The sequence below is a fragment of the Sminthopsis crassicaudata genome, chromosome 2, assembly GCF_048593235.1.
Source record: "Sminthopsis crassicaudata isolate SCR6 chromosome 2, ASM4859323v1, whole genome shotgun sequence".
Lineage (NCBI taxonomy): Eukaryota > Metazoa > Chordata > Mammalia > Dasyuromorphia > Dasyuridae > Sminthopsis > Sminthopsis crassicaudata.
This window is the reverse complement of record NC_133618.1, coordinates 4,190,004-4,203,586: the sequence shown is the minus strand read 5'-3', so window position 1 is coordinate 4,203,586 and position 13,583 is coordinate 4,190,004. Positions and strand designations below refer to the sequence as shown.

General features: G+C 40.5%; 1 protein-coding gene across 1 annotated transcript; it reads right to left on the bottom strand.

Annotated features, from left to right (window-relative positions):
• Nucleotides 1-11,849: 11,849 nt before the first annotated feature.
• On the bottom strand, nucleotides 11,850-13,337 carry LOC141553087 (tripartite motif-containing protein 43-like). Its single transcript, XM_074284978.1, has one exon. It carries the CDS (start codon nucleotides 13,335-13,337, stop codon nucleotides 11,943-11,945), a length of 1,395 nt encoding a protein of 464 aa, XP_074141079.1. The 3' UTR covers nucleotides 11,850-11,942.
• Nucleotides 13,338-13,583: the final 246 nt, after the last annotated feature.

The following is a 13,583-nucleotide window of genomic DNA, read 5'->3' as shown; positions in this document are numbered from 1 at the left end:
GTGTGTATGGGAGAGAGACAGACAGACAGACAGACACGGAGACTGAGACAGAGAGATGCAGAGACAGATTCAGAGAGAGGACAGCTAGACGGGGAAAGGGAGAGAAAGAAGGGGGCAAAGAGACAGAGAAAGGAGAGATGAAGGAGGAAAACAGGAGAGTCAGAGATTGAGACAAAAGAGAGAGAGAGAGAGAGAGAGAGAGAGAGAGAGAGACAGAGAGAGAGAGAGAGAGAGAGAGAGAGACAGAGAGAGAGAGAGACAGAGAGACAGAGACAGAGACAGAGAGACAGAGACAGAGACAGACAGAGACAGAAGTAGGAGGAGAATAAAGACAAAGAGAGAGTCAGAGAGAGAGAGAGAGTCAGAGAGAGAGAGAGAGAGAGAGAGAGAGAGAGAGAGAGAGAGAGAGAGAGAGAGAGAGAGAGAGAGAGAGAGAGAGAGGAAAACAGACTTACACTGAAACCTCAGAAACACATAGAAGAGAGCAATAGAAACAGAGATATAGATATGAGACAGAGAAACAGAGACAAACATAGAGACATACAGAGTGATACAGAGACAGGCAGAAACAGAGACAGGAACAAAAAGAGAGTGAGAAGAAAGCAAAGAGAAGAAGGAGAGAGGAAGGAAGTGGGAGCACCGCCTTAATATTTGTGCTCCTCCTACGGCCAAGCTCAAGAAATTTGTAGTAGCTTCCCAGCAATGTCCTGGCAGCGTACTGTGTTAGGGACCTAAGAGCAGTCTCAGCACACTGAGAGGTCAGTTAACAGAGGCTGGCTGCCCATTTTAACCCAAGAACTCACGAAATTTGACGGAGAGCCTCAGGCACCTGCCCTAGCTGTCCGAACCCCCGCCCGGACAAACCAGGAGTCTTAGATAAGGAATACACAATGAAGGTCGACTTCACGAGAGAGAAGAGGGTCATTAACAGAATGATAATAGCTCGTGCCTAGGAGGCCACTTTTACAAAGCGCCTTCTTCCCTGCAACCCCGTGGCCGTGACTATTTCCAGAGAAACAGGTCAATGGATTGTCTAGTGATGACTTTGAAACACGAAGACCTGGGTTCAAACCTCGTCTGAGCACATCCTACCAATATAGTCTTGGGCTAGTTAGTCTCTTCTGCTACCGGGGCTCAACCTGTTTTCTCCTCTTTTATTTTTTTTTTTCCTCCTTTCTGAGGCTGGGGTTAAGTGACTTGACCAGGGTCATACAGCTAGAGCGTCTGAGACCAGATTTGAACTCGGGTCCTGCTGAATTCAAGAATGGTGCTCTATCCACTGCACCACCTAGCTGCCCCCTCTCCTCTTTCAAAAAAACCAGAGTCAAACTCCTTTGAGTCGTCCCTTCAGCCGCTACAGCTCTGGTCCCAGGACTCTCTTTTCCTCTGTCTTTTTAAACTTATTGATTTTTCAACAAGCATTTATATTTTTCTGCTAGTCCTGCACCCACTAGAGAAAAGAAAAAAGGAAAACAAAATCCTAACAACCTGCAGGCGAGCCCAACGAATCTCCCCCATCCAATACTCTTCATTGTCTCTGCTGGAAGAAATCTTGAGCTGATCTTTTTCAACTGTCTAATTTTATACAAGGGAAACTGAGGCCCAGACGTAAAGTTAGTTATTCCAGAGTATAGAATCGTTAGCATAATTGGCTGATATTCCTTTGGGAACTTAAGAGTTACAAAACATATCATGTACAAAGGACCATGGACAGCATCACTCCCACTGTACAAAAAGGAAGCACCAGAAAAGTTGTCTGGCCCGGGTCCCACAGCTGCGAGTGCCCCAGCAGAGGTTCAAAGCCCACATGCCTTAGCTTCATGTAATACTCTGTGCCCTATCACCAAGAATTCGAACTCAGGTCCTCTATTTTGAAATTTGGGGGCTCCTGGGAGCGTCCTTGGAAATAAAAGCCCCCGGACCTCCCAGAAGCGATGGAAAAGAACTCGTGCTCTTCCCTCCTGTCTCGTTCGCTTGTAGGGCAAGGCCCGAGCTGGGAGAGGGGCGCGGAGGGCGGCGTCAGCTGCAGCTCCGGTTGCCCCGAGACCTCTTCTCTGAGCTCTCCAAAGCTCGTCCGTGACGGACACATCCAGGGCTTTTGTGGCAGCGCAGGTGTTGGAACTGGAGCGACGCTTCCGGCAGCAGTGGTACCTGTGGGCGCCCGCGCGCTGCAGCTCACCTCCACGCAGGTGAAGATCTGGTTCCCAAGCCGGCGGCACAAGTGCACGAGGCAGCCGCAGGACGCGTCCTTGGTTTCTCACCTCGCAACCTTGAGTGAATCTCTTCCGCTCCGGGGGCCTTGGTTTCCTCACCGAGAAAAATAAAGGCAGCGGGCTGGACTGATCTCTAAAATGCCTTGGAGAGCTACACCAACGGCCCGAGACCTCGCTGCTCCCCAGAGAAGCGCTCACTGCCAGCTCCCCGGGATGCGCTGGATCCATCCCTTAGGAATCACTGCTCACACTCAGATGCGCTTTTAGACAGCGCTCGGGTTTGTAGATACCTTCCTAACTCAGCGGCCTGATGGGGGAGTTAGTCCGATTCCTGTTTTACCCCTGACGTAGCCCCGACGTGAAGAGAACTGTCACGGTCCCAAAGCTAGTGGCGGTCAGAGGTGGAAGCGGAACCAAGTTTCTCCTGCCTGCCAGTCCAAACTTCTCCCGATGCACCCTGCGCTCTGTGACGCTCCCTTTGGGACCGATGGAAAACTTGAAATGGATGCTTTAGATCCATTTTAACCATTTAGATCCAATTTAATACGAAATTGGACAAGGGAGATCAGGAGAAGGAAGAGGTGAAAGTGGGATCTCTCAAGACCACGGAGCAGCCCTTGGAGGTGCAGAGCTACTGAGGGACAAACCCCTTCCCTAACTCGGGTGCATCAAAGAAAGGGCGTTTCATTGGTGACAGCCCACTCCACTTTATTTCCAATATCCCTAGAAAAGAGATTTCTTTCTCTTTTGTTTTTCATCCCTTTTCCTCATCCTTATCTCCATGTCAATTCCAGGATGGGGTAAATTGGGTATTTTTTGTTTGTTTGTTTGTTTGTTTGTTTACTTGTTTGTGTTTTTTTTTTTCGTTTGTTTCTTTGTTTGTTTGTTTGTGTTTGTTTTTTAAAGGGAAATTGTTGCACAATTCTCTATGGAAATCATTCAAAGCTTTCGTCTCATTTTTTTCTCTCAAACTACCACTTATAACTAAAAATTTTAAGGGAAGGAGAACTGAAGTTTCAAGATGGAAAGCCATGAATTCCCATTATTCCGACGCGATGTTTGCAGGCAAAGGAAAAAATAATGCAGACTCTGGAGTCATTTTTATCGGGTTCCTTCTCTTCTGTTTCATCCCAAAGATTTCTTTCTGTCCATACTGTCATACTAAGTGCATACTTAGTCCATACTAAGAAACAGGAGTTGGTGAAGTAAGATGTGTCATCTGGTCATTGGCAAATAAACGTAGACTTCCCGGGATGACTATAGTTCTCCAGACAATGCCCTGAGATTAAGATTCTGAGAGATGTTTAGCCTGAAAGAAATGAAATCAAATACACACACACATACGAACGCACACACACATACGAACGCACACACACACACACACACACATTTATTAAGATCCAGGACTCAGTTGGGAAATGTTCTTTTGGTAAATGGGGTGAGAAATCCAGTCCTGATGTTTTTCTCCCATTTGATTTTGAATCAATCAAAGTCTTCAAAAAGTTAAGGAGTTCAATACTTCTGAGCCATTCATTTCTCTAAAGTGATACTTGAATGTTTATTATGGACGTCACTTACTGGGATATGGGAAGGATGTGTGGTATTCTCTGTATGGGAAGCTACGTCAACCAATGCTAATACCAGAGTTAGAGCTAGAAAGTGAGTTAGAAATCAGCTCCCCAACTTCCTTATTGCCAGACATGTAACAAAAGGGATTTGAATCCCGATCTCCCTGATGCCCAGTAGGAAAATGATTTGTATATCTCAACATCAGAGAATTCAAATGTAGAGTCAGAATAGGCAACCTTTCCCCACTATGTTTTCCCTCTTTCCTCCCTTATTCCAATGATGTGATCATTTCCAAAGAAATGCTAAAATTAATTTTAAAATTCATCTTGTAATGGAATTGAAATATTTTTACTGTTTATTTTAAATCGGGAGATCCAAATAAATGTTGACTGTTTAAAATGAAATCTATATTGGAGTCCAATAAAATATAGTAAGGAGTTATTGGATTCATTTATGTTACTTTTATGTTAGAGAAGGGAAGCCTCTTGTAGTGGATTGGCCTTTGATCCTTGACTGGGTGACCATGAACAAGTTAATCTCTCACGTCCAGAGTTTTGTCTTCTAAGTTAAAGAGTTTTTCTATGACTTGTATTAGTGGCTGAAATTTTCCCATGAGGAGTTATTTGTATTGATGAATTCATCAATCTGGAAAAAAGAAAAATTAGTTTTTTAAGATGATTATCTCAGGAAATGTCTTAATGATCAAGGGAATCCAAGTTATGCTACTGTGTTTGCAAAGTTTTGCGTCTACTCTTTTGTTATGTTGGACTCTTTGTGACTCCATTTGACAAAGATACTGGAATGGTTTGCCATTTCCTTTGCCAATTTATTTTTACAGGTGAGAAAACTGAGGCAAAAAAGGATGAAGTAACTTGCCCAGGGACACAATGTCTGAGGGGGATTTCAACTCATGAACTCTTTCCAATTCCAAAGACCAATGTTCTGTCCACTGTGCCACTAATCTGCCCTTTTACTCACTTAGTGACCTTAGAAAAGTCCCTTACCTTTCTGAGCTCCTTTTTCCTTGTCATTGGAAGAGGTTTCACTACATGAGCTCCAAGATCCTTTCCAATGCTTTCATTAATAATGTTTGTAATCAAACCAGGCCAACTTGATATTCTTTGGAGGTTACTAGTTTTGGGAGCTTTAGGTGTTTGGGGGAGGGCAGGCTCCAATAGCAAAAGCATTTGTCAGACACAGATTTCCTTGAATAGACTTGACTCCTCTCAAATTATTCCATTTCCCCCCCAAAAAAAATCTCCCAAAGAATCATTTTTATTTCAGAGAAAAACAGAAATAACAAATCATCCCCAGTGGATGAAATACTCAAGTTGAGAATTAATAGCATTCATAGATTAAACCAACAGTCCATGGAGTCATCACTAAAGACCAGAGAGCATGCTAGGCAAGAAAAATTCAAGAAAAATTCACTTCTGTCCAAAAGCTAACATCTTAAAGGGATTCTAAATATAAAGGTGTAGATATGGAAGCCTAGGCAGATTGAGGGACATACTCAACTTTCTATAGCTCCTTAAGGAACATAGGATTAAAGTTTTCAGTCTCAAAGCAAAACCTAGAAGATGGAAGAAAAGATAGACCTCATTCCATCTTCACAATACCTTGAAAGAAGGTGTTATTATTACTCCCAGTTTATAGAGGAAGAAACTAAGGCTGACAATGATTAAATGTTGTTCCCATAATCCCACAGCTAGTGTTTGAGACAGAATTTGATCCCAAATCTTCAGTCTCCAAATTGACTCTTCTTTTTAACTATGTTAATGGAATCTGCTAAATGCAAAAGAATGAAGGAAGGGGTTCCATAAAGTGGGAATAGTAAGGGAAGGCTTCCCACAGAAGGTGGAATTAAGCTCAACCTAATTAAAGGATGGCAAAGTACAAATGAGCAGAGTTGGTTTAATAAAGTTATCCCTAGTACCATTGAGATTTTCATATATCATATACTGGCATAAGAAATTAAATGGTATTTAGGGGAAGTTTTATGGAAACCCAAAATAAGAAAAGAAGAGGAAAGATCATTAAAAAAATTTTTACAAATGGATAGATGCATAAAGCATATAGTATTGTATAATGACGATGTATTTTATCTTTTAATACCATTATTGATATATCTTCTTTGGTATGAAGAGGTTGTCAACAACAACAACAACAACAACAAAAAAAAAAAAAAAAAAAAAAAAAAAAAACAAACAAAAAAAAAAAACAAACTTTATGCACGTTTTCCAGATTGCAAAGAAGCCATTCTTCGTTTATCCCTCCTGATGTAGAAGGGATAAGTGTAATATGGTTTAAGGAAAGATGCTAGATTTAAGCCCCCAAAGACTTGCATTTGAACAGCAGCTCTTGCCATTCATCAGCTAAATGTGTAACCTTGGGGGCATCACAAGCTTACTGGGCTTCAGCTTCATCATCTGTTAAATGAGAACTTTGGAAAGATAATTTCCAGCCCATGATCCTGGAGCTAGTTATTAGTATGAAACTGAAGTTTTGTGGTTGAAGGTCCTTCATTTACAGTTTCTGAGGACTGAGGAGAAAGAATAAAATAATACCAACTAACCAACCAGATTTCAAGACAAAAACTGTATTTTCACAGGAATTTTAAACTCCCACAAAGTTCAGAAAATTACAATTCTCTTGCTTGATATTATTATTTTTTATTTAATTCTGAACTTAATAATTAAAATGAAATATATATATATATATATATAATAGGGCAGAAAGAGTGGGATTGCAATAATATTAGGAATCTTTATTATTTTCTTTTAAAATATAGAATAAGTTCAATATATCTTTCTTTTTAAAATAAATTTAAGTTTTCTATTAATATAGTCTATTTCCTTTTCACTTAAATAAAAGAAAAAAAATCATTGTGTTAGATATGCATTGTCAAACAAAACAAATTCATATTAGCTGTATCAAAAGAAAAAATGTAGAATTCATTCCAACATGTAATTTAAATATTGTCACATTTGTATCCTCCTTATTTATCTAATTATCCTTTATGTGATAAAACAGCTCTTTATATTATAAATATTTCTTTAAATTCTCCACGAGGCAAATGGTAAATGTTTGGATGGCCATGGGACAACAGACACTTTGATGCATTATTGGTGAGTCTTGTGAATTGATCCCACCCTTCTAGAAAACAACTTGGAATTAAATATTTTTGAGTGAATAAGTTATTTTTAAATTATTCTTTTTGAGTTTGGTGGGGTTATTTTATTTTATTTTAAAATAATAGTTTTCATTTTCAAAGTATTTGCAAAGATAATTTTCAACATTCACCCTTGCAAAACTTTTTGTTCCAAATTTTTCTCCCTCCCCTAGATAGCAAGTAATCCAATATGTTAAACATGTGCAATTGATTCTTCTATCTATATTTCCACATTTATCATGCTGCACAAGAAAAATCAAGATCCAAAAGAAAAAAATGAGACAGAAAACAAAAAGCAGGCAAACAACAACAAAAAAGGTTCTCATGTTCAATTCCCAGGAGCTCTTTCTGGATGCAGATGGCTTTCTCCATTACAAGTCTATTGGAGGAATTATCTATTTTTCAAAATTTACTAAACCCATCCTTCGACCCAGAGATATCAATCCTAGATCAAAGACAGGAAAAGATCCCGTGTATATAGAGCTTTATTTATAGCAACTTTATTTTTCTTTTTTGGTGGTAGCAAAAATCTCGAAGCCAAGGAAATGCCCCAAAATATGCTTATTTATTTTTAATATGGTAGATGGGTGTAAAAATGAAATATTCTTGAACTAGAAAGAATAAGAAACATGAAGAATTTAGAGGAAATTGGGAAGACTTGGATTGAAGCAGAATGATATCAGCAGAACCAGGAAAGCAAGATATATAATGATTAGAATGATGCAAACATGAACATCGAAAGGCAAGCCATGTCTGACCAGTATTGATCAGTCTTAATTCTCATAGCAATGAAGAATGCCTCTCTTCTCTCAGCAGATCCAAGTGATGAATGAAGCTCATGTGATCAGATATAGGCAGGATATTCCTTTGTTTTGCTTATCTACAGTTCTTTGTGAAAAGGAAGGGATTTTTTTCCCACACTATTTGAGCAGAATCATTTAGAGGTTATAACAATCAAAAAAGGCATCAGTAAAACTTACACTTAAAATTATTCAGTCAACATATGTAAAAATTGCCAAACTTTGTAATGACAAGATTTGTCTTCTCTAAATTCCCACGGGGGAAATGACTTGCTCATCTGACAAATACCTGTGATCTCTCTTCAAGTTTCAGTGTGACTTGGCTCATTTTTGTTCAGAAGGAATGGGAGGGAAGGAAAGGAATGAGAGGGGAAAGAAAAACTCTTCTACTTTTCTGACAGACCTATCTCTCTGTTAAGATTAATTTAAAAGGCTGTTCTCCTTGCAGCATCCTCCCCCAAAGTCCCCCTGTCAATTTTCCATGCCTGTAATCTTCTTCCCATCAAAATCTGCTCCTTTTGTGTGGGCATTCCTTCCCGACAACTTCTTATCCTTGTAAGAGGTTTCAGCAAGCAGGATCTCCAGAGGTAATCAGTCTTTTATCTCTGGAACCCACTCAGACCCATCAGTGCAGTCACCTCTGAATGTTCACAAACTCCAGAGATGGGAAGTAATTGACCTCTAAAGAAAACAAAAAAGGTCTCAGGAAGATAGCCTCAGTCCTTTCCTGACAGTCTTGAATCTGGGGGCTCACCTAGGGCAGGTGGATAAGTCAATAAAATCTCAGACTTCCTGACTCCTCTTGGCCTCCTTTCCCCTTTCCTTCCATCCTTCCCTCTTTCCAGGTTCTCAATGAGTCCAGCTTTCTCCTGAGATCAGCTTTAGATCACCTGTACTTCACATCTCAGGTCTGACGTATGGAATCCTCAGAGGATAATAAGTATCTAATAAGGATTATTATCATTTCAAATTATTAAATTCTCATATTTCAATGGGGTCAGACATACTAATAAAGTATTAATAAATGATTGTTATTATTATTGAAAACCATTTACCTTATCTTGTTGATTGGATTTCAGAGAAAAAGTCCTAGGATAAGTTGATATGTGTTTTTTTTTTTAATTTAATTCTGACTTCATGAATTCATTTGGGGTTTTCTCAGCAAATATACTGGAGTGGTTTGTCATTTCATTCTCTAGCTCACTTTATCGAGGAAACTGGGGCAAACGGATTGAGTGATTTGCCTTGAGCCATAGACCTACTAAGTGTCTGAGGTTAGATTTGAACTCATGAAGAGGGGTCTTCCTGACTCTAGGTGGGGCACCCTATTCACTGCCCTGCACAGCAGTAGTAGTTGCTCCTGCTACCAATAATTTTTGGTATTTAGTGTTCTATAATCTGTTGCATGGTTAAATCACAAAACTTTTAAAAACACATAATTGAACAAAAGCATTAAACTGTCAGCTCCATCTCTGTAGGGTCAAATATCCTTGCTATTTCCTAAAATCATTTGGCTTCCATAATATTCATTTTAGCAGTTTATTGGCTAAGTTCTCCAGGATTTTTAATGTCTGTATTTGTGCTATTTCTTTATTACACCAAAATATTCCATTATCTTTATGATAAATAATTTGTAAACCCACAAAAAGTGCTTCTAAATATTTTGGTATATTTCTATGCTTTCTTATCAATGATCTACCTGGAATGCCCAGAAGTCGAATCTCTGGAGCAAAGAATAATGGACATGTTAGGCATTTTGCGTAATTTCAAATTGCTTTCCAATACAATTTTACTGAATTATAACTCTCCCAAACATGGCCCAGTGTGTTTATCTATTCCTTCAAAGAAAGGAATAATCTTGCACCAGAGTGGAGGTTAGTAACATGCTTTACTAATGCTCATGCATTACTGCAAGATGTATAAGCCAATCATTCTGGATCTCATCTGGCCTGCTTTCCAGTTTTCCAAAGAAGCTCAAGTTTCACTCTCCACCTTTGATGGGCTCACTCTGTCATTCATTATACTTACTGTATACAAAATTCCTTTTTCACATGTGATCCAACTTGAATGGAACTTCTTTTGATTGCACAAATAACCAGAAAATTTCCACATCCTTCTTTAGAATATTCCCTCCTTTTGATTTCTTGACTTCTTGAAGCCCCTAAAGTAGAATTCTTGATTTATGGGGATTTAAAATTTTTCTCTTTCTGTTGCTTTGACTCTCTTCCTTCACTTAACTTTTTGTATTTCACTTCCCATTGTGGTTTAAGAGTATCAAGAATTCCTGATGTCTTGTTCTTTTGCACATTTCATTACATAACTTTTCCTTTATATTGCCTTTAGTTGAATGTTTCAGTGTCCAAGTTTTCTACTTGCAGGTAACAGATTGAGATCGATGCAATCCTCCCATTTTTTCCCCATGGGTCCTCATTAGTTTTCTCAAGCTACTTCTGCCAAGGTAAATCCTTGCCATGACAACAAACAATTGCAAAAGACATTACATGCAAGCCCTGGAATATTTTTAAAACTCTGTCAAATATTGTATGTGAATGTGTTCATGATGGTTAGGACCATGTTTAGAGCCAGTTTTTTAAACCATTCTGTTTTGGTATGGTTGGTCTCTTAGTTGGATTCCATCAGACTCAAAAAGGACTTATTGAAATTTGAAAGGAAATGATTTCTTATTGCACAAGAATAATCAATTCTGTTTATTCACCACAGTCTGTTCAGGAATTCTCCAGTCATCATCTTTTCTTGCCTTTTTTAAATAAACAAATTTTAGCATTCATTTTTCACAGTCATTTTCTACATACTCTTCATCATTCATCATTTTTTTTGTCATATTAGTTAATCTGATAGAGAATTGTTTTATTTTGCATTTCTCTATTCAAAAGTGATTTAGACAACTTCATCCATCCATCCACTTTTCAAAATCATGAGGGACTATTTTTGCAAGTGAATACAACATTTATGAAACAAGTGCAAAGTATTGTGTAAACTTTTGGATATACAAATAAAGAAGACAGACCTTGCTCTTAAGGAACACACATCCTAATGTGGGTAGGGGATGCAGAGAGGGAAGAAAATAACACTTAGGGAAGGTTTCAGCTGCTAATGAGAGGGAAAGGTCCTATGACCCTCGGGGTACATTGAGAAAGCAGATGCTAATGCTTTAATGTCATTTCCATGGATAAAATCATAGCATTTCTTGATAATGCTGAGGACTTTTGATGGCAAAGACTTTTAATTCTGAGTCTCAGTTGTTGTGGTTGTGTCCAGAGCAATTGAAAGGCTATGTCTCGACAAACCTGCTTCCCAGGAGGAGGGTTGCAGATACTGGATTGGAAATTGTTAGTCCTAAATTTCTTGGGTTCCAGATCTTGGGCTTTATCCATCAGAATCTGAGGCACTCAAGATGAAGGGATAGTCTGATCTGCCTCCTATATGTTGCCTCTCATTTTCCCCACCAGGTACTTGATAATTCTAGGCTTTCCCTCCCTTGTGGCTGGCAGTTGGTTGGCTAATTGTCAGAAGGTCTGTTCCCTTCATCATGCTTATGGCCGTGAGGGCTAGTCTAGAAGCAATAATTTTGGTCTGGTAAGCGTATCCTTGTCTAATCTATCTAGGTATAGATACTTAAAACTGTGTAACTCTGGGTAATTCGGGTTACCCTCTTTGCTTCATGTCTATCATCTTTAAAATCTACTAAATGATTAGGGAAGAAAAGGGCACATCAGTTTCTCTAACAAGAAAAATCTCAAATGTGGTCAGTCCGAAGTGAATAAAATTAATGAAGAACAACAAAAATACAAGTCAAATAAATACTAGATATTTTCTTCATTTTATATTAAAGAAAGCAAAATGGAAAGTTGACTACAATTCAAGGGGAATGTTTTGCAACATGTTGAAATCTATGGCCATTGTAGTGCTATAAATTCTAAGAGGAAATGAAGCATAAAATTACAGGACCAGATTGCTCAGGTATGATTTCCAGTAATTGAGGAAATATTGACATTGTTAAAAAAAAAATACCTGAACGTAGCATAAAAGAATCCAAAAGAGTGGGGATTGAACCCCTCAACTTTCAGGGTGGAAAGTCTAGTCTCCAGTTGCTAAGCAGGGAGACTCTTGTTGAAAGGATAGAGTGAACACAGAAAAGGAGGAGTTGAGAACTCCCTGGAGAAATGATCATGGATAGGAATAGCAGCAAGCTCCAAGATGAGAGCCCACTGCACACACAGTCATGGGACCAGGCTTTGTTCCTGGAAGTGGGGGGCCAGGGGAAAAGATGGGCTGGACGGGGTCTGTGAAGGGAATAGAATGGAATTTATAAATAAGGGAACTTTGGAGTACATTGTAAAAGGCCAGAGTCCCAGGGGAATATTCCAAGAACACCCCAACCCGAGGTAGAGGGCCTTTGATTCGATGGTTCAGTGGCCCAGGATAGGTCTGTAAATAGTATTCTCCTTCTTTCTTGACACAGCGAAGCAAGAAAGCAAAGTCACAGGAGTCCATGTCCCTGGCCCTTTTCCTCCTCAAGTAGGGGGTGTAGATCCCCAGGACCCACTGAGGCAGTTGAGTCACATCCACCTCCCAGTAGTGACTGCCCGAGCTGAAGGCTTGCCCAGCAAGCACAGCATGGCAAGAAGGGTCCTCAGTCTCCTCTGGCCAGTCCTCTCTAGCCTTGGCACTCTTGAGGTCCTCAGAAACAGAAACACAGGAAGCAGCTGATGTGGCGTCCATGGTGAGGTCCACTCGGAATCTGTGGAGCATCTGGATCAGGCCAGGGATGGGATATTCTCTCAGTTCTGGGGTGACAGCCTTGGCCCTTTGGGCCAACACAGCCTCGCTCCTCCCCAGCAGCTGCTTGGCATCTTGCAGCAGATCCAGATTGGCTTGGCGGCCCGCTTCCTGCAGCTCTTGCATGAGTTCCTGTAGGCTCTGTATGTGCTGGGAGAGTCTGTCCTGGCTGGCCTTCTGGTCTTGCCTCATCCTGTCAAGGCATCGCTTCTCTTCCTCCATCAGTAACTGGTGAAGTTGGAAGAATTCTCCCCTGATTATCCAGTCCCAGTCAATAGCAGGTCTCTTCACCTGAGCAAGAAGTTGCTCACCTTCCTCCAGATGTTCCTCCAAACGACTATGAATGTGCTGAAGCTCCCTTCTGTATTTGTCAGCAGCCTCTTGCACGGGGGCGATTTTGTGAGCCCCATGCTCTGGGCTTTCAACACATGTCACACACAGGGCTGTCTGGTCCTCCTCACAGAACAGTTTGAAGAGTTTCTTGTGAGTGACACACTGGCTCTGTCCTTGAGTGCTCTGCAAAATCTTGGAGCTGAGCTCTTTGCCCAGCTCAGTCAACTCTGCTAGGCGCCAGTTCACCAACTGGAGTTCCCTGCCCTGGGAAACTTGCCTGCATTCGGGACAGGAGAAAGTTGGGGCTCCAACTCTCCAGCTGGAGGAGAGACAAGCTTGACAGAAACTGTGCCCGCACCCAATGGTGACAGGCTCACAGAAGTAGCCCCTGCAGATGCTACAGGTGATCTCACTCTGCAGTTCCTGCAGAAATTTCACAATAGCAGCCATTCTCTCTCTCTCTCTCTCTCTCTCTCTCTCTCTCTCTCTCTCTCTCTCCCTGCAGCCCAGATGAGCTGAGCACAACTCTCAATGGGAGTCCTTCTGTGGAAGGAGGACTCTTTTCTGTAGAATGTTTTCCTCTCAGAGCAGGTTTCTTGGGCAGCTTTTGGAGCCTCCAGCCAAAGTGAAAGTAGAATCTCGAATCCTCTTCTTACCTAATCCTGGCTAGGAGTCTCCTCCAGCTCTGGTTCTTAT

Bases quoted from the DNA above. Each gene is read 5' to 3' on its own strand.
- LOC141553087 (XM_074284978.1), bottom strand. From the start codon at position 13,337: ATGGCTGCTATTGTGAAATTTCTGCAGGAACTGCAGAGTGAGATCACC.